General features: G+C 47.0%; 2 protein-coding genes across 2 annotated transcripts; both read left to right on the top strand.

The window, feature by feature from the left end:
* The first annotated feature begins 7,216 nt into the window (after positions 1 to 7,216).
* On the top strand, positions 7,217 to 9,503 carry LOC125512821 (translation initiation factor). Its single transcript, XM_048677900.2, has 7 exons — positions 7,217 to 7,424; positions 8,219 to 8,521; positions 8,615 to 8,658; positions 8,745 to 8,807; positions 8,896 to 9,028; positions 9,108 to 9,165; positions 9,246 to 9,503. The coding sequence occupies exons 1-6, from the start codon at positions 7,301 to 7,303 to the stop codon at positions 9,158 to 9,160; spliced, it is 720 nt and encodes a 239-aa protein (XP_048533857.1). The 5' UTR covers positions 7,217 to 7,300; the 3' UTR covers positions 9,161 to 9,165; positions 9,246 to 9,503.
* A 1,514-nt stretch (positions 9,504 to 11,017) lies between these two features.
* Positions 11,018 to 19,470, top strand: VPS15 (protein kinase family protein / WD-40 repeat family protein). The gene is made up of 12 exons (XM_048680601.2): positions 11,018 to 11,442; positions 11,527 to 11,601; positions 12,044 to 12,166; positions 12,353 to 12,398; positions 12,476 to 12,636; positions 13,294 to 13,373; positions 13,982 to 14,087; positions 15,069 to 15,245; positions 15,331 to 18,156; positions 18,433 to 18,668; positions 18,763 to 18,862; positions 19,112 to 19,470. Exons 1-12 carry the CDS (start codon positions 11,242 to 11,244, stop codon positions 19,289 to 19,291), a joined length of 4,311 nt encoding a protein of 1,436 aa, XP_048536558.1. The 5' UTR covers positions 11,018 to 11,241; the 3' UTR covers positions 19,292 to 19,470.
* Positions 19,471 to 19,811: the final 341 nt, after the last annotated feature.

Here is a 19,811-nt window from a genome sequence, read left to right as displayed (position 1 = left end):
GCCCTCTGGATGCAGACGATCTTAGTCACATAACTCAACAGCCCGGAGAGTCGGCTCGGCAATTCTGGAATAGATTTCTTACTAAAAAGAATCAGATAGTCGACTGTCCGGACGCTGAAGCCTTAGCGGCTTTCAGGCATAATGTCCGAGACGAATGGCTCGCCAGACACCTCGGCCAAGAAAAGTCAAGAACAATGGCCTCACTAACAAGCCTCATGACCCGCTTTTGCGCAGGAGAGGACAGCTGGTTGGCAAGATGCAGCACCAGTGACCCAAGTACATCCGAAACTAGGGATGGAAACGGAAAACCGCGACGTAATAAGGACCGTCGCCGGACTAAGGAAAAAAGTCCGAAGAGCACGACAGTCAACGCCGGATTCAAAAGCTCACGACAGAATCAGGAAAAGCCGCCCCTCCAAGATAACAGGGACGACCTATCCAACCTAAACAAAATCTTGGATAGGATATGTCAAATACACAACACTCCCGAAAAGCCTGCTAACCATACCCACAGAGATTGTTGGGTTTTCAAACAATCCGACAGACTCAACGCCGAACACAAGGGGCTCGACACACCAAGCGAAGACGAGGACGAACCCCAAAAGCAGAGTACCAGGAAACAAAAGAATTTCCCACAAGAAGTAAAAACAGTAAACTTACTTCACATAACAAAACGTGCGGCGCCCATAAAGGTACGCGCCCCACGGCCTATCCCAAAGGAATCCCGCCACTGGTTGTCAAAACCAATCATCTTCGATCATCTGGATTATTCTAGAAGTGTCAGGAACCCAGGCTGGACTGCCCTGGTACTCGATCCAATAATTGGCGGACTCCAGTTTTCAAATGTCCTTATGGACGGTGGCAGCGGACTCAACCTGATATATCAGGACTCAATCCGCCACATGGGGATCGACCCAAAAAGAATTCGCCACAGCAAAACCTCCTTTCAAGGAGTAACGCCAGGTCTGGACACCCATTGCATGGGTTTTCTCCGGCTCGAGGTTATTTTCGGCTCTGCCGATAACTTCCGTCGCGAAAAGCTGACTTTCCACATCGTCCCATTCTCAAGTCACTATCAAGCACTACTGGGACGCGAAGCTTTCGCCCGCTTTAACGCAATACCGCATTATACATCTCTTACGCTTAAGATGCCCGGTCCACGCGGCATCATCTCCTTAAAGGGGAAGCAGTGAGAACACCTCCCCCAAGCGGAGGATTGTGCGGCCGCTTTAACAGCCCCACAATACAACGGCTGCACCAGCCAGAACATCGGACCAGGTTATTAAGACCACGGACACGAATAGACGAGTCTGGCACAAAAGTATCGTTGATAAAGGCTTAGTGGCCATATACCCCTGCACTAGGGGCTTCACACGTATAAAATAAGAGACAATAAAGCTCAATTTTTCATATTTTACTTTACACTTTGTTTATTTCATATAACTTTTGTTCGGCACGCCCCTTTTTCAACTTAGTTGCTCTCTTTTTACAGATGAACGTCGTGCTGCGCCCGTCCAGGATACGACACAACGGAGACACAGGCGCAGATGTGCAATAGGGACCCGTTCCAAGGATTCTTTTCAGATTAAGACCCTGCGTAAACCTTTTTTACTGTCTCTTGTTGATACACATCCCCTAGTTCTATGACCAAGGAGGAGGCTGGCGTTTTGGCATGTGGCCACGTCAGAATTCTTGCGCGTACCTAGACACTAGGGGCTTATACCTCAGAGCGTTACCTCGCCCGCTCTCATAAAGACTGAATACCTTAGGGAGTGTTCGGCTTCATGAGTTTGGCCTTATATGCATCAGCTCCGAGTCATGATTTTGGTCAAATGTTGGGTTGCCCGGCTCCTGTGTTCGGCCGCCTTACGTTCCGCTCTATCGGCTAAGGCGGCACCAGGAGAACTACTGCGATTGTGCCCTGGTTCGGCCAGGCGAGCACCTCAGTAGAGAAAGCCGAAAACCGACTGTCATGATATGGCGTGAGACTGGTCAACCACTCGATGACTCTCCGGAATCTGTAGGATTCCTCCGCATTAACGAAGGGCCGTTTCCCGGCCAGGCACATACGCACCCCGAATTCGGGCGAGCGCAGTCGCCACCAGGGGCTACCTAAATAGTCTCATTGTCAAGCTCCTATGGCTAAGTGAAAGTGTTAAAGCATTATAGTCTGGTTGCCTAGCTCGCTGCGCTATCACCTCCTTTGTAGGACCAAGACATTGGATTAAGTGTGAAAATGCGCCTTCTGCGAACACCCCCGCACTATGTGCGTGGGGGCTGAAGCCAACGACTGCAATCTTTTAGATTTTGTATATATATCTTAAAACGGCCGCACAGGAGGTGTTCCAAATACTTGAAGGCACAAGTATAAAAGGCTACTACAATTCATAAAAATACTGCTTTATAATTACATATGCTATCAGAACATAGCATCCTTCGAGCACTGCGTCTCTATTACACGAGCGCCTTCAAGGACTTCCTGAAAATAGTGCTCGGAGGGTACTCGGCTTTTGTCCGAATCTCGGGATGCAACAACGGAGGTCTCCATCTCTGCCCAGTATGTCTTGACACGGGCAAGAGCCATCCGCGCGCCCTCTATGCATGCTGACCTCTTCATCACATTGATACGTGGCACCGCATCAAGGAATTGCTGCACCAAGCTGAAATAACTCTTCGGCTCCGATCTCCCCGGCCACAGATGACCCATGACGCACTTCATGGCGAGTCCGGACAATCTATTCAGTTCGGCCCATTGAGCCAGACGATCGTCCACTGCCAGTGGACGCTCTGGATTCTGGAACTGCGACCAGAAAAGCCTTTCCACTTCGCGATCTTCTTGATCTCGAAAGTATTCGGTCGCATCAGCAGCACTTGCTGCCAAATCTAGATAGGTGTCCTCCGCACTCCACATCCGGTCCAACGGAGCAAACTTCGGATCGCAAAACTTCCTTCGCAGCATAAAGGGCTTTCCAGCCGCAATCTGTCCGGCCTGACGCAGCTCCTCCTTCGCAGCTCTCATCGCAGAGCGAGCGTCCTTGGCATCAGCAACGGCCTTCTCTAAGTCCGTCTGTCTCGCCCGGTCTTCTTTCTCAAGAAACTTGCAACGGTCAGCAGCATTTTTTAACTTCACGGCCATCACGGCCATCTCCTTCTTGCTTCGGCAGTGAGCAGTCTGTTCGGCTCTCAACTCTTCAAGGGCCTTCTCAGCAGCCGCATCACTTTTCCTGGCTTGTTCCTTAGCTCGGGCAAGTTCCGCCCGAAGACTCTCCATGGCGGCCGCACCATCTGCGTCAAGCACACACATTGTAAGATACTGGCATAAAGCTCCTCTTACCAGATGCCGCCCGAGGAATTGCATACCTTGAGCCTCATCAAGCCGCTCGTTGACGAGCGCGATGTCGGCATCTGCCACGTCAAGTTGCCGCTTTAGTTCAGCAAAATCATCAGTTCGGCTCGATTCCGGACACTTCGCCACCTGTATACAAAGGCGACATTTTAGACCTGAGATTATGATCCTCTGCGCGCCGTCAATTTTGACAACGCACAGAGTCTCAGGGGCTACTATCTACACAGGGCGCATCTTGTTTATGCGCAACTGACAAAGAAGTACATTATCAAAGGTACATCAAAACCCGTTAGCAAACTTCTGACGGCCTCGTGCAATCCGCTTTCCGCGGACGAAATCCTTCCAATCACCGTACCCATCAATGCACGGTGCTCCTCTGAGATAGAAGCTCGCCCCAGCAGAATCATTAGCTCCTCCGACCGCGCATCAGACGGTGCCGGACTCGTCCTATGACCTCCATCAAAGGCCGGACGCGGAGAAACTTGGGGGGACATATGGCCACCTTCCACCCCTGCCGGATTCGGAGAAACCCTCCGCGACAACACCTTAGGGTCGCCCACCTCGCCAGGCGGTACGGCAGGGGGAGGCGTTCCACTCTCTATCATATCCAGAAGAAGATCCCCCGAAGACGAGCTCTGCTGAGAAAGGCTGAGGTCCGAGCTACAAAGTAAAATTCCGGTTAATCTTCTCAGATAAAAAGTAAGGATTTCTCTCATCCCTCTAAAGGAAAATCTTTCTCCACTTACGGCTCGCTGGAGGGCTGATCCCTTTGAGGGCGTAGTTCGGCCGAGGATCTCCCCGGCGTCGGACCCTTTGACGAGGACTTTTCCCCTCGCTTTGAGGCCATGGTCTCCGGGTCGTCAGAGGCGGCCCTCTTCTTCCCCTTAGGAGAGGAATTGCCGGTTCTTCCCTTCGGAGCAGCCTCCTTCGAGGAGGCCATAGTTTCGTTGTCCTCCCCCTCACTTCCCTCCAAAGGCACGATCTTCAACATCCTGACTAGCACGGGATCCGGCCTGGTCTCAGGAAGGGGAGCCAGACACCTGATCAGCTTTGCCTTCGCTATCCACTCCTGTTTAAAAGGACAGCTCTTTTAGGGGCGAATTTATGACAATTTTACGGATAGCGAGTCCGGGCACAAGATTACTTACTTGAGTATCCGGGCGATTGCAGCTTAAACCTGCGTCCTCGGTCAAATCCGGACACATTGCTTGTGATCCGAAGAACATTTTATACATCTCCACGGGCGTTGCTCCCATAAAATGCTGGAGAGCTCGTGGTCCCTCCGGATTAAACTCCCACAGACGAAGGGAGCGATGTTTGCCGGGCAGTGTTCGGCGAATCAGCATAACCTGCGTCACCTTGACCAGGTTGAGGTCTCTTTCTAAGAGATCCCTAATGCGGCCCTGCAACAAGGGCACGTCTTTGGATAACCCCCAATCTAATCCTTTGTTGACCCATGACGCTAGCCGCGGTGGGGGACCCGAGCGAAAGGCAGGAGGCGCCACCCACTTGGTGCTCCTGGGAGCGGTGATATAGAACCACTCTCGTTGCCACAAGTCGAGCTCCTCTTGAAAGGAGCCCTCGGGCCATGGAGCATCAGCATTCTTACTTATGACAGCGCCTCCGCACTCTGCGTGCCGTCCCTTGATCATCTTCGGCTCCACTCCAAAAGTCTTGAGCCATAATCCGAAGTGAGGAGTAACACGGAGGAACGCTTTGCACACAACGATGAATGAGGAAATGTGAAGGATGGACTCCGGAGCTAAGTCATGAAATTCCAGCCCATAATAGAACATCAGCCCCCTCACGAAGGGATCCATCGGGAAGCCTAACCCCCGAAGGAAGTGAGACATGAACACTACGCTCTCACCGGGCTGGGGACTAGGAATAGCCTGCCTTTGAGCAGGCAACCTATGCAAAATTTCGGCGGTCAAGAACTTAGCCTCTCTCAACTTTAGCACGTCCTCCTCCGTGACGGAGGAGGGCATCCATCGGCCTTGAAGGTCGGAACCGGACATTGTCGAAGGTCCGAAGCGCCTGGAATCTGGAGCCTAGGGTGTTGGAACTCGAGGCGACGGGTGAACTTGTTTTGAGATTGGAGAAAAGGAGTAAGGCCTTGGTCTCTTTATAAGAGGTTGAATACCAGGAGCCCTTCCCGCAACCGTTTGGGACTCGCCTTTAATTGAGAAGACATGCTAACGGGCACGATTGGGTTACCCACGCCGTATTGATGAGAATCCCGTAAATAAAGGGGACACGATCTCTGCTTTGACAAGACGTGCCAAGGAAACCGCCTCGCAAAACACGCTGAGGTGGAAAAGTGAAAACGATTCGAATAAAGGCTTGGCCGTAGTGTGATGTCACGCTGCGGAATACGTCAGCAGATTAGATTTGTGTTAATATTATTCCCTCTATGGCAATACGTGGAAACTTATTTTGCAGAGCTGGACACTACTCTTGGTGTTTACAAACTTTTATGAAGAATTTGGAGGAGGAACCCGCCTTGCAATGCCGAAGACAATCTACGCGCCGGACTCGTCGTCATTGAAGCCTGGTTCAGGGGCTACTGAGGGAGTCCCGGATTAGGGGGTGTTCGGGTAGCCGGATTATACCTTCAGTCGGACTCCAGGACTATGAAGATACAAGATTGAAGACTTCGTCCCGTGTCCGGATGGGACTTTCCTTGGCGTGGAAGGCAAGCTTGGCGATGCGGATATTCAAGATCTCCTACCATTGTAACCGACTTTGTGTAACCCTAACCCTCTCCGTGTCTATATAAACCGGAGGGTTTTAGTCCGTAGGACAACTTCATCATACAACAACCATACCATAGGCTAGCTTTTAGGGTTTAACCTCCTTGATCTCGTGGTAGATCTACTCTTGTACTACCCATATCATCAATATTAATCAAGCAGGACGTAGGGTTTTACCTCCATCAAGAGGGCCCGAACCTGGGTAAAACATCGTGTTCCTTGCCTCCTGTTACCATCTGGCCTAGACGCACAGTTCGGGACCCCCTACCCGAGATCCGCCGGTTTTGACACCAACACCAGCGAAGACACCTATGCCCATATCTGGGCGAAGCGGCAAGCCCGGGCCGCGCGTGCCTTCGCAGTGGAGCAAACCTGCAATGTTCGTACACTCTTTGGACGAGGAGGACGAGGATGACAATGTCGCATCCGACCCCTACAACTCTAGGAGCGAGCAAATCCGCCTTGACCCGTGTTGCGTCTTCTAGCGCTACGACGACAAAGACGCAAGGGCAAGGCAAAGGCAGTCATGGGTGGACTTTCTTCATAACTCTAGTATTTAGAACATGCCAATTTTTGCTATTCTGATGACATGTACGATGAGCTAGGTGTCTGATCTACATAACCTATGCGTGCTTACCTTATGTTGCACCAGAATGTATGAATTTGAGGATTTGGTATGAAGGACGTAATTGTAGACACAGACAATTGACGGGTCATCGGCCACTGTCAGTGAACATGCCTAGGCACGCCCGCGGATGTTTGAGGGTGATATTTAATGAGTCCGGTTATAGATGGTCTATTGTATGATGGTGTTGGACAGATACTTCAAAAAGTTGGGCCGCAAATCATAAGTTGAAAAACTATGACTCAATCTCTCCGAAGTGCTTATTTGGTGCATACGTGCGTTCATACAAGTGAGTGCGTGTGCATTTGAGCGTCGTGCCTGTACCATGTGTTTAAAAAACAACAATTCTGAAAGAAAAAAATAGTTTGTTTTTAGAATCTGAAAATAAAAGTACAACAATGGGCTCTCACGCGGGCTCTACGAGCCCAGCTAACCATGGGCCTCATGGCAATACAATACCCAAAATAAATCCCTCATTTCCCCCCACACAGATCCCACTCTCCCCCGTTCAAACCAAGCTCCCCGAGCCCCCAATTCCCCAAATCCGCCCTTCCCCTTCCCGTCAAGCCCGCGGCGATGCCGCCGAGGAAGAAGCGGGGGGCTCGCCCCGCCGCCCAGCAGCCGCCGCCGTCGCCGCCCAAGCCGCCCGGCCCCGACGCGTCGGTGGAGGAGAAGCTGCGGTGGTCCGCCGACCAAGAGTGTACGTGCCCCCGAGCCCTAACTCCCTCCCCCCAATCCGCCCCGCCCGAAGTCAGTTTTAGATGCTAAATTCGCGGCTAGCTACACCAAGCAGTAGGCGCGGGGGAAAGAAAGATAGAGGGAGGAGGAAGAGCGCCGTCGTACTCGTGCCGCCGCTCACCGCCGTAGGTCGTCTGTCGCCGCTGCACTGCATTTCTTGGCCCCCGTGGCTGCCATATGAACTTTCGTTCCGTGTTGGTCGCCGTTGGAAGAAGGTAAAGCGTAGGAGCCATGTGATTGACTCCCAAGAGTTTATGTGGATGCAGCACAAGCCGATTTTACTGCTTTACTATTCTTCTCTGCTTAAAGCGTCCATGAATGAATCTATGTAAAATGACGGCTTAAATTATCTTGAGGAAGCAACATACCTTCTTCAGTGTCGGGGATCTTTGGTTCAAGCCTGCTCCAAAGGATTCACCATCCCCAATTTGTCCTGGCACTGGCAGTCAGTAGGAATGTAGGATACAGTCCACTTTTTAGGCTGAACTTTGAAATCTAATGTCAATGTGAAGGTTGTAATCTAGTGCAAATATACCGACATCTTATTCTCTAGGCAGTTGGCTCTATCATGCCTGACCAAACTCTCATTACGGTTCTTTTGAATGGAGCTCTTTCTGCTGCTATGTCAAAACCTGAATTCTTGTGATTTTTTCCTCTGTATTTAATACAATAAGAATGCATATCATAGAGGCACTGTCCTTTAACTTAATGCAATAATCAGGATTCAATTGCTAATCTACTGTCCTCAATAAATAGTTGTACGTCGGAAAGCTGCCATCAGAGCTATTCAAGCAGCAGAGAATGAGAGCGTACTCTCCCGGCTGCATCTGGTGCGGTCCTACATGTCCAAGGAGCAACTAGAAACACCAGCCTTGCAATTTTTTCAGGAGAACTTGCCCAACGTGTCAGTTGTACGGAACGAAGAGCAGGGTGAGCTTGAGTTGAAATGGAAAGACTGGGATGATCTCATAAATGGAGACCAGAGGGATGACAAGGTTTCACGAGCTTCGATCACGTCATTGGCAACTGCTGCTGGTTTTCATTTCTCAGGAGATTCAGGTTCAAATGCTATCTACTTGTTGTTGATGTACTTCTATAGGCACCAAAGCAGCTTGACTTGAATGATCTTCTCACCTTATATGATGCGTGCAGTGCAGAAGAACTTCATCGAGAGCACTTTTGATTTTAACAACTTTGTAAGTATTTCTTTTGTACAGTGATGATATCGGATGTTTTTGCTGTACCGTTGACAATTCTTTTTTTTTTCTCTGTTCCTTTGAAGAATTGGAGTGAGCTGCCCGAAAGCCAAACGATTGGAGCACCAGATTCTCTACAGACACCCGGGGTTTGTGTTTAACCCTCTTGACATGAAATGTTTGATCTTGAATCTCCTTTTGAGCTCACATATTGTGCTGTAACATAACCCTGAACAGGCCACGAGTAGTCGGCTCTCTTTTGGCATGACACCAAAATCAGTAAGACAACCCAAGAATGGCGAGATGCTCTTATCCGTGCACGGGTCACCTCTTGGAATGTACAAAGAGGAAAATCTGGCAGCTATTACCGGTACTTGCTTGCTCCTGACACCACAGCCATCTCTTATCGCTGTTGTTTCCTTTCTGACTAACGGGAAAACATGTTGCAGAATCTGGAAACGGAAGCGAAGAGCCGCCTCACGATGCCAGTGGCCATCAATAGTAGTAGTAAGAATTCCACATGCTTAAGCCCCTCTTTTCCTTTCCACATCCACTAGCTCACGCCTGATCTTTCATGTCCATTACAGGAGCTTAACTGGCCCTCGGCATAAAAGGCTAGGAATTTGATGCTGCATCTTCTCTTCAGGCCGAAGCTGGGACACCAATCGAAGCTCCAACCACCAATTCGGTGTACTTGCAGCAGCATCTCGAGTCCCAGTGTCAGCCGAGAGTCTCCGACAAGCTGCAGTGTGCGTGTAGGCTATCATGTTTGATGTATTGCAAGTGCAAGCATCCTGACTCATGTTTTTGTTTGCTAAATCATACCATGGAGAACAATGGTGAATTAGTGGCGTTCACTTTGCCAGTCATAACTCGAGTAAAATTATTTTTTTGAGAATTTTTTCATTCATATCACGAATCAGAACAAAGTAGTTGACCCTTACAAGCACACTGAAACGCAAACACAAAGGACCATGAACACCTAGAGTATCCTAAGACAACCATAACACAAGAAGATCTTCGGAGCCCTGTGTCATGATCCCTGAATCTTGAGAGAAGACCCCTGCAGCAGAAAGATCTGCAACTAGTCACAAACAGGTCATCATCTTCAACCACGGTATAATTGCCGCCACGTTGCTTCCTTCATTCTTGACACCAGCGCTGAGAGGGCATGGACATCAATCCAACACACTTGCAACAGCCGTTGCCATCTATGGCTTTGAGTACCGTGAAAAGTGTCCCTTCTGGAAGGAAGAGAGCTCGAGTCATTTGACCGGTCCAGCACCGCGGCCGGGCCATCCGCACGGACAAAGCAGGATCTCTCACCAGCATCAGCGCAGAGAAGGGAGAGGAACAACAGCAGCAAATCATACCAACAAGGAAGAAGAAAGGTCTTCGTCTCCTTGCATCCATCGCCCATCTGAGGACCCAAACGGCCAGTACCGATGGACCTCCAGCCACCATAGCCTACGATCTCGACAAGATCTGGGGATCCCCAACCCCGTTGGCTCCTAGACGAAGGCAAAAGCCTTACCTGACCGCGAACGGAGCCCGGAGAAACTTATTCCAATGCGACACCGCCGCAACAGCCTCGGCAGCGTCTCCCTCAACCCTAACCCTACCAGACACCCACCAAGCGAACAGACCCGAGGTTTCCCCTCCCTCCCGCCGTCGGAGCGGCCGACGGAGAGAGAGGGAACCGGCGACATGCAAGGAAACCCTCGTCGCCTCCCTTGATCGCCTCGTGTGATCCTACTTCTTCGGGGCGGAAGTTACTCGTGTTTGCCTACTCCACGACGTTATAACTCGAGTATTTAACGCATGTTCATGTATCCCTATGATGTACCGCTTCCGTGCCGAATTAGTTGTCTTGTTAGATACATACGTATCTAGATAAACCTAGGACAACTAATTTGGGAAGGAGGTAATACAAAATACCTTGGGACAGTTGCTTGAAAAAAGAAGATGTTTCAGTCGAATTTTTTTGACTGAAATTCGATGGCTGATACTGCACCTTCCTCCTCCAGCCGAGTCTCCTCCTCTAGTTGGGTTCTCCGCCCAGCCCCCTCCATCTCCTCCCACATTGTGTCGTCCTGTCTCCGGTGAGGTCCTGGCCATGTCGTCGGGGACGTCGCGGTTGGCTGTGTCGTCCCCATCTCAGCCTCGGGGCACGACTCTGACAAATCTGAATACTTCTACACCATAGTACTACTACATTGTTTTTTTTTGAAAATAAAGAACAAATGTTTCTCAAAAGAAAAGTCGGTACTAATGGTTTTGTAAACCGAACCGGGTTCCTTTCCCACCGGATCAGAATCAGGCCAGCAGGGGGTTGGATTGGTTTCCGCTGGAGAGCCCAACACGACACACCTCCGCGGTCCAGCCTCCTTCTCTTCTCCCCCAATTCAACCGGCGTCTCTCATCAGACCCCATCGATCGCCTCCGCCCCACGCCACGCACCTCCCCTCCGCGGAAACCCGCGCCCAGAAGCAAAACCCCGCCGCCCCGCCTCCGCCCCGGCGAGCCGAGCCCCCTCCGCCGCGGCGGCGGGGACAGGAGAGGCAGAGGGGCGCCGAGGCGGAGATGGGGAACAAGATCGCGCGGACGACGCAGGCGTCGGCGACGGAGTACTACCTGCACGACCTGCCCTCCACCTACAACCTCGTGCTGCTCGACCTCGTCAGCCGCGGCCGCTTCCTCAAGTCCGTCCTCTGCAAGCACGACGAGGGCCTCCTCCTCGTCAAGGTCTACTTCAAGCGCGCCGGGGAGCCCCTCGACCTCAAGGTAATCAGTAACCGCCGCATCCGCATCCCCTTCCTTCCCCCTTCGGGTGGGAGGTCCTGAGAAGATCTGCCTGTCGCCTCGCAGGACCATGAGCGGAGGCTGGAGCGGATCCGCAGGGCGTTCCAGGGGCTCGAGGGCTCCCACGTCTGGCCCTTCCAGGTCAGGCCTCGCTCTGCTGTTTGTTCCCCATGAAAATTACTAGCAATAACCCCGGAGCTGTTTATCAATGCGTTATCTTGTGAAATTTAGTGAGGTTTAGCGATTTTCCTATGTCAAGTTGTATTATCTCTGGTGGGAATTTTAGCTGTCATGTGTATCAGCTGAGGCAGCAGGGCTGGATTTATAGTCAATTGTGTTTAGGATTTGCTTGCTTGTTATACTATCATCTTTATGGGCTTCTGCTTCCTGGACTATTTATGGATGATGTCAGGTTAAATTCTGATGGGCAGTTAGACATGGGTGTTTCCTCACAGGATGATACATGCATCAACACTGAAATATCACATATAACCTTTCAATGTGATGGGAGTGGCTTTGTTATGAAGACATGCTATGTCTCTCCCTTGGTTGACATGCTGACACAGCTTCGTATGTTTTTCAGGTCTGGTTTCAGACAGATAAGGCAGCATACCTCCTGAGGCAGTACTCCTACAGCAATCTGCATGATAGACTTAGTACACGCCCTTTCCTCAGTCAAATTGAGAAGAAGTGGCTTGCTTTTCAGGTGCGCCATTCTTCCTTTTTTGTTGCACAAAGGTGAAAGAGTTGATCATGTTGGGGGGTCTTCTATAGGAAGTTGTACAGCCTCTTTGCTAAGTGTGGCCTTAAACTAGTGGCACATGTAAGAGTCGTTCTTCATTCCTTTCCTTTCCAGATATGGTTGTCGACTTAGCTCAATTTGGTTGTGCAGTTAATACATGCTGTGGAGCAGAGCCATAGCAAGGGAGTTTGCCATGGTGAGAAGGTTTTCTCTTAAGTTATATGAGCAGTAGTGTTTTTCTTTCATTTGTATTTACACTGTTGTTTATGTTAGGTGACATAAAATGTGAGAATGTACTGGTTACCTCATGGAACTGGCTATACCTCACGGACTTTGCGTCTTTTAAACCAACTTACATCCCGGATGATGATCCATCTGATTTTTCCTTCTTCTTCGACACTGGAGGAAGGCGACGATGCTATCTCGCACCTGAAGTTAGTCCCTTCACCTAAATTATATTCAAAACTTCAATGCTCTTTTATCCACTTTATCTCAGTTTGCTTGCTCTCATTGGTGTAACAATTGTTACATGCTACTCATAGTTTGTTAATAGATGCTCTTCACTGAAATGCTTGCTCTCACTGCATCTCCATCATTCAAAAGAGGGTACAATAGGAAAAGCCTGCAATTAATAGATGTTTTAGGTAAGAGCATAAGCTTTGTAATGAGAAACTGAACCAAAACAACAGGGACCTCTAATATGAAATAGAGGGAGTACAAGAATATATCAGTAGAAAGGCCTGTATAATACTTACACAGCACCACCCAAAGCAACTGGGTTCACAAAAGCATGATAAAAAACCACTTCTGATTGATAAACTATATAAATGATCCAAAAACATTTATACCAGGCCAATTTAGACAGGTTAGCAAATCTATAGTACATACAAAATAGCAGCTCCAGGCATGAACTTACAACTTCTGCTGAGCACCCAGAATAAGAAAGAAGCATACCACAACATCCATTCACAATGTTATCCTGCTGTAATGTGATGTACTTTTATGCTATATCTTTGTTAGCTTATAACTTCTTTTTGATGGCACATTTTTATTTGTACTGTGAAATAAACTAAACTCCATTTTTTCTCCAGAGATTCCACGAACATGGTGCCGAGTCCCAAGTTTCATCAGATGCACCTCTCAAACCATCTATGGACATATTCTCTCTCGGGTATGCAGTGTTGTCTTGTTGAAGATCTTTGTTAATTTGGTCGGGAGTTGTGTTCTTCCATTGGGATATGTGTGCTTTCCATTTTGCATGTTAATGATAGATTACTGATCACTATCATTTGCTTGAACATGTTAATTTGATCATATGTGATGTATTGTCATTTGACCTTTTTATGTGACAAAAGGGGAATTTTCTTATCAGATGAAATCTGATCGCTATTGGAATATTACAATCGACCTGTTGTGTCAGCCATACATGATGTATGTTGCTGCAATGCATTGTATCTTCACCTTGAGACAATGTACCCACCAGTGAAGTACTGAGTTTTACTATATACTGGGGAAGAATTTGGAGCTATTTTGGATTCATTTAAGGCGGCATGCATTTTTCACAAATATTGAATCACATTTTTCTTTATCGAGATTTAGGAGTGCTGTGCAGTTAGAAATCAGAAGAGTTGTTACTTAAATGAAGATGTTGATTTTCCTGTGTTTCTTCACTAGCTACTTATCTTTTCTTCAGTACTCTACTGTGCTAAAATTATAAACTGATCTGATGGATTATTTCCTTGTTTACTGATGGGCAAACTATTTTTTCCTTCTTTCCAGGTGCGTTCTTGCTGAACTTTTCCTGGAGGGTCAGCCGCTTTTTGAGCTTTCACAACTGCTTGCTTATCGGCGTGGCCAGTATGATCCAACACATACCCTAGAAAAGGTTTTCTGTTCTTTTCTTGCTCTTTGAAATAGTTTTTTTTACATCAAAATAGTTTCTGTATTTGTTTTGAATTATTTTGTAGCTGTTGTTTCTCTAACATAGAACTTGAGGTTGACATGTCTGTTATTCATTCTGAGCAACTGTAACATCCTGGTCGCTCCATGGGTGCCTGCAGAATTACTTCTTGGCTTCTTGCTATAGGGCCAGTAATACTTGTTCCTTGGGAAGTAGGACCAACAATTCATTCAGTTATGTTCTTTTTTCCCACAGTGATCTTGTTTGATGTTGGAATTTTTGTGACCAACACATACAAAATTGATTACTTGGGTATTCTGTTTTTAACTTGGTGGTTGCAATACCTTCTCAGGTTCTGGCATGGAATGTTGGATGACAACACACGTAGAATAGGAGAATTGTGAATGTATACACTTTATGATTCATATGTTTGGCTATCTGCCCAAATATTTGTCTTAAACTGAATTTTTCATACCTCTTGGACTATGCCTTAGAGTAGTACCTACCGCCTATCATTGCATGATTTGTTTTTTCCCAGGCCCTAAGAGGATACATATGGACAATTTTAAGTGGATGATCCATTGCTGAATTTAGTGCAATCATAGAACTTTAACTGGTGATAAAATTTCCATATCTGAATCTTCATTGACTGAGTAAACAATAGGGAAAGGGTTAACTGTCTTTCGTGCAAAAAGATATTTTCTATGTGGATCTAAATCAATTAATACGAATTTGACTAGTCCGTAGGTATACATTCCTTCTTACTTGCAATTCGTTTGTGAAGCATATGTACTGAAAATGCATGGTGTAGGGAGTAAGTATGAACATGCTTTCATTTGTGCGCATCTCCCACTGATTCTGCTGGTGTTTGCTGATGTTATCCAACAGGATTGCAATAGCCATTCATTCTGCCCATTGTATCATGTATCACAAGACAAGGTGCTCACTGTTAATTTGTTCTTTCAGATACAAGATGCTGGTATCCAAGATATGGTACTTCACATGATTCAGTTGGACCCCAAAGAAAGGCTATCATGTAAAAGCTATCTGCAAAAATATGCAACTGTTGTTTTTCCAACCTATTTTTCAAGATTTCTGCACAAGTTTTTCTTGGATATTGTTCCACTTGGCTCAGATGCTAGGGTAAGGATTGTTGAAGTTTGTGTTAATTCTCTGATCCATCCACTACTCTTCACCATGAGCATCCTAACATACTTTATTTGTACAGATTGAGAAGACACAGGAAAATTTTGAAAGGATACATGACATGATGATAAGTGGCTTAGCATGTGAACAAATTCAAGTATCTGGGGAGAAAGGCATTGGAGGACAAGCTGCAAATTCACCGAGAGAATCTGCCCAAAGCGCATCTTTGGTTAAGATAAACATTCCTGGAGACCATCGGCAGATTGTTGGAGACCTCAATCTCCTTCTCAAGGAAGTTGAGCAAAGGAACAACCATGGAGACACAATGGTCTCACGTGCAAATGGTATTGGGCCCTTGCAGCAGCCTAATGAAACACAAAGTCAAACTACAAGTATCTTGGCAGCTCAGAACGATGATGTATCCCATGTGCACAAAATCTCCAAGAGCAACTTACTTGCTTTAGTGTCTGGTTATGATGCCCAATCAGATACCTATAGTTTTGACATTTTCCAACAGACACACTCCAAGGTGAGCTGTGAAGGCATGGTCTTGCTTGCCTCATTAATATGCTCATCCATACGAAGTGTCAAAAAACCAGAACTGAGAAGGGCCAGTCTCATTCTTCTGAAGATCTCTTCCACATACATAGATGATGATAGTCGCTTACAGCTGGTTGTTCCCTATGTTATTGCAATGCTCTCAGATCCAGCTGCCATTGTTCGCTGTGCTGCTCTGGAAACCTTGTCTGATGTTCTGTGTCTTGTTCAAGACTTCCCTATCAGTGATGCAATGATATTCCCTGAGTATATCCTCCCGATGCTTTCTTTGCTCCCAGATGATGCAGAGGAGAGTGTTAGAGTTTGCTATGCTAGTAACATTTATAAGCTGGCTTTAACAGCTTATAGATTCCTGCTTCGTTCTCGGAGCATAGCTGATACTGGGCCTCTAGACAAATCAGTGGTGGCTGCTGCATCACAGTCTGCAGATGCACCAGCAAAGAAGAAGGATGATAAAATTGATCGTCAACTTGCACGTCTGAGGAGAAATATTTATGACATTGTGCAAGAGTTGGTGATGGGACCTAAGCAGACACCTAATGTCCGCAGAGCTCTCCTGCAAGATATAGGTTATCTATGTTACTTCTTTGGGCACAGACAAAGCAATGATTTTCTTCTTCCTATACTCCCAGCATTTCTAAATGACCATGATGAGCAACTCCGTGCAGTTTACTTTGGTCAAATCGTCGTTGTTTGCTACTTCATTGGTTCAAGAAGTGTTGAGGAATATCTCTTGCCCTATCTTGAACAGGCACTAAGTGATGATATGGAGGCTGTGGTTGTAAACGTGCTTGATTGCTTAACCATGATGTGCAAAAGCGGTTATCTGAGGAAAAGGGTAATCGTTGGCTTATTTGGGAAGGCCCTTCCATTACTATGTCATCCAATTCAATGGGTTAAAAGGTCTGCTGTAAGGCTTATTGCTGCCTGTAGTGAGAGCTTAGGGCCTGTAGATACTTATGTGTACCTTTCTCCACATTTAAGGCAATTTCTACACAGGGAGCCACCTTCATTGTCTGAAACTGCTCTTCTTGCATGTCTTAAGCCTCCAGTCTCGAAATCAGTCTTATACCAAGCTTTAGAGCTTGCCAAGGACACAGGAGAGGTTTTACTGAAGGGTGATGTTAAAAAGGAACAGATATTACATGGTGGAAGATATCCTGCTGCAACACAAAGTGTGTCCTCTGCGGCTCTGGAAGATGCTGTAAGGTTGAGAACATCTACTTTGGACATTAAAGATTCAATTTCTTCAGATAAATCGTTATATTATGGCTATGCGCCACATGCATCTGCTGGGAGTATTTCATTTTATGACGGACTGTCTAAAGGAATACCATCATATTCTGTTAATACTGATAAGCGTGGTTTAGGAGAAATATATATGCCCTGGGAATCCAACCGGCATCCAGGTTTATCAAGTTCAGTTCAAGGCTTCCAGACCAGAGAGAATCATTTCAGTAGCAAGCATGGTGATTTAAGCATCAGCGACCCAAGGAAGAGCAGCTCCCCTGTGCCAGGTGATGGTAGTTCCAACTCTGAGACAGCAGTATCGCCCTCCTTCAATAGATCATCAGTGGCTCTGGAGACAGGTTGGAAGCCTCGTGGAATTCTAGTGGCACATCTCCAAGAACATCGCTTGTCTGTCAATGATATTGCTGTGTCAGATGACAATTCCTTTTTTGTGACGGCTTCGGATGACTCGAGTATTAAGATATGGGATACAAGAAAGTTGGAAAAGGACATTGCCTTCAGATCTAGGTTAACCTATAGCTTGGGTAGTAGCCGAGCTCTATGTACTACAATGCTTTGTGGTAGTTCTCAGGTCGTTGCTGGTGCTAGCGATGGCACATTGCACTTGTTTTCTGTCGACTGTGCACGTGGAGCTGGGAGTTCTACAGAGAGGTATTCTGGCATTGTTAATGTTAAAAGGAAAGATCTGAAAGAAGGTGCAATTCTCAGTGTTGTAAATTGTTCATCAGATAGCTTTAGCCCAACCATCCTTTTCAGCACAGAACATTGTGACATCCATAAATGGGATACAAGGTCCAATTCAGAATCTTGGTCATTTAAATCGTCACCGGAGGAGGGTTATATCTCAGCACTTGTGATGGGCCAGTGTGGAAATTGGTTCATCTCAGGGTCTTCAAGAGGTGTTCTTACGTTGTGGGATCATAGGTTTTTGCTGCCTGTCAACTCATGGAACTATTCCACAGTAAGCCCTATAGAGAAATTGTGCTTGCTTATACCACCACACAACTCAATATCTTCTACTGGAAGACCACTAGTTTTTGTGGCCGCGGGCTGCAATGAAGTCTCCTTGTGGAATGCTGAGAATGGTAGCTGCCACCAGGTAATTGTATAGCTTTATATTCTTATTCTAGTATCCTGGTGATAAAACATGTCATTTACTTGCCTTTGAGAGATTACTGATGCCACACCCTCATAGGTGAAAACTTTTCTATCCTGATATAGTGATATAGAAAGCTCATGATGTTACTTCACATGATTTAGAATGTGGAATGCCTGTTTTTTGTTCTGTTTTTTCATGTGCTTTACATCATTTTGTATAAGTAGCAGCACCTTTGAAATATGTATTGGCATCTAAAACATCGAACACACTATACAGATGTTTAGGACAGCAGGCACCGAGAATGATGCTGTTACGCCAAAGACACCATCAAAACCTCTTAACAAGACAACCGCCAAAGACGTGAGGCGGGCAGGAAACTACAAGTACAGAATCGAGGAACTGGCCGATCCGCCCCCACGCCTTCCAGGCATCCGGTGCTTGCTTCCTTTGCCAGGGGGAGATCTGTTGACCGGGGGAACAGATTTGAAGATACGCTACTGGGACCAGGCCAGGTTGAATATTACTATTATACACTCCTGCTTCTGCATTTTTCCCATTCGCAACATGTAATATTGATATATATTCTTCTGTTTGATGATTTTGAAGACCTGAGCAAAGCTTCTGCATCGCCGGTCCTTCAGCGAAAGGAGTTGGAAACGACGAGTTTTACGACATACGATCCAGCTATGGTGTACAGGTTGTGCAGGTAAGTTTGTCAAAACGGCATCACTGTTTTGTTTCTCTTGTTTATCTGAAGTTACACGGTGATAGTTCTCTAGGAAAAAACATTGTAAAAAAAAGTTCTCTACCAGCTAAAGAACCTTTTGAATTCACATGTCTGTCCCTTTAACCTCCAAACTGGTGCTGCTGAATTCCTGCACGGCTATTTGATCTCCAGTGGGGCTGTGTCTCTGAATCTCTGTTGGACGCTAACAGAGTTCGACGATGTGTGCAGGAATCGTGCAAACCGCCTACACCAGCGTCCCGGTTGACGCACAAGACGCAGCTTGCGATGGCCGCCGCTGATTCTGCCGGCTGCCACCGGGACGCGATCCTTGCGTTGGCCTCCGTCAACTTGTCGAGCCAGCGGTTGATATCGGCCAGCAGAGACGGTGCAGTCAAGGTGTGGAAATAGCTACTCCGGCATGGGTAAGCCGGCGCCGTCTCCCACGATGAGAAGCAGGCAGGCCCCTCGGTGTACATACATATTTAGCCTCGTGACACAGTAGAACGTATATATCACGACTCACTGTTGTAGTGTTGTACATATGACGAGGATGTTAATCAATACAAAACTGGAGGTTGCTATGCATCTATTCCCTGGTCATTTGGGTTAGCGTAAAAATCAGTTGTTTGTTGATACGTTTCTTGCACCGGAACACTCTGTTTTAGTTTAGGCTTGAGATTGACGAAAAGGGGATACTTCTTGATGCACGTTGCGAATAAGAAATACTAGTATTACTAATGCTGTATATAGAAACTTCATAGTCCAGTCTACGTCACAGACAATTTTTTTTCCTGCTGCTTATTTATGTTTTGTTCGCAATTCACGTGTACACAAGGTTTAAAAGCCAGATGGTACTTGTTTGTGTTAGACCAAATTCTCCAAGGTGTACAGCAAACTAGTAGGGTATATGTTCTAAAATGTTTTTTTT

The sequence above is a fragment of the Triticum urartu genome, chromosome 6A, assembly GCF_056163025.1.
Source record: "Triticum urartu cultivar PI428250 chromosome 6A, HENAU_Tu73, whole genome shotgun sequence".
NCBI classification, from domain to species: domain Eukaryota; kingdom Viridiplantae; phylum Streptophyta; class Magnoliopsida; order Poales; family Poaceae; genus Triticum; species Triticum urartu.
Note: the sequence above shows the minus strand (reverse complement) of the source record. Positions and strands in the feature narration are given on the sequence as shown.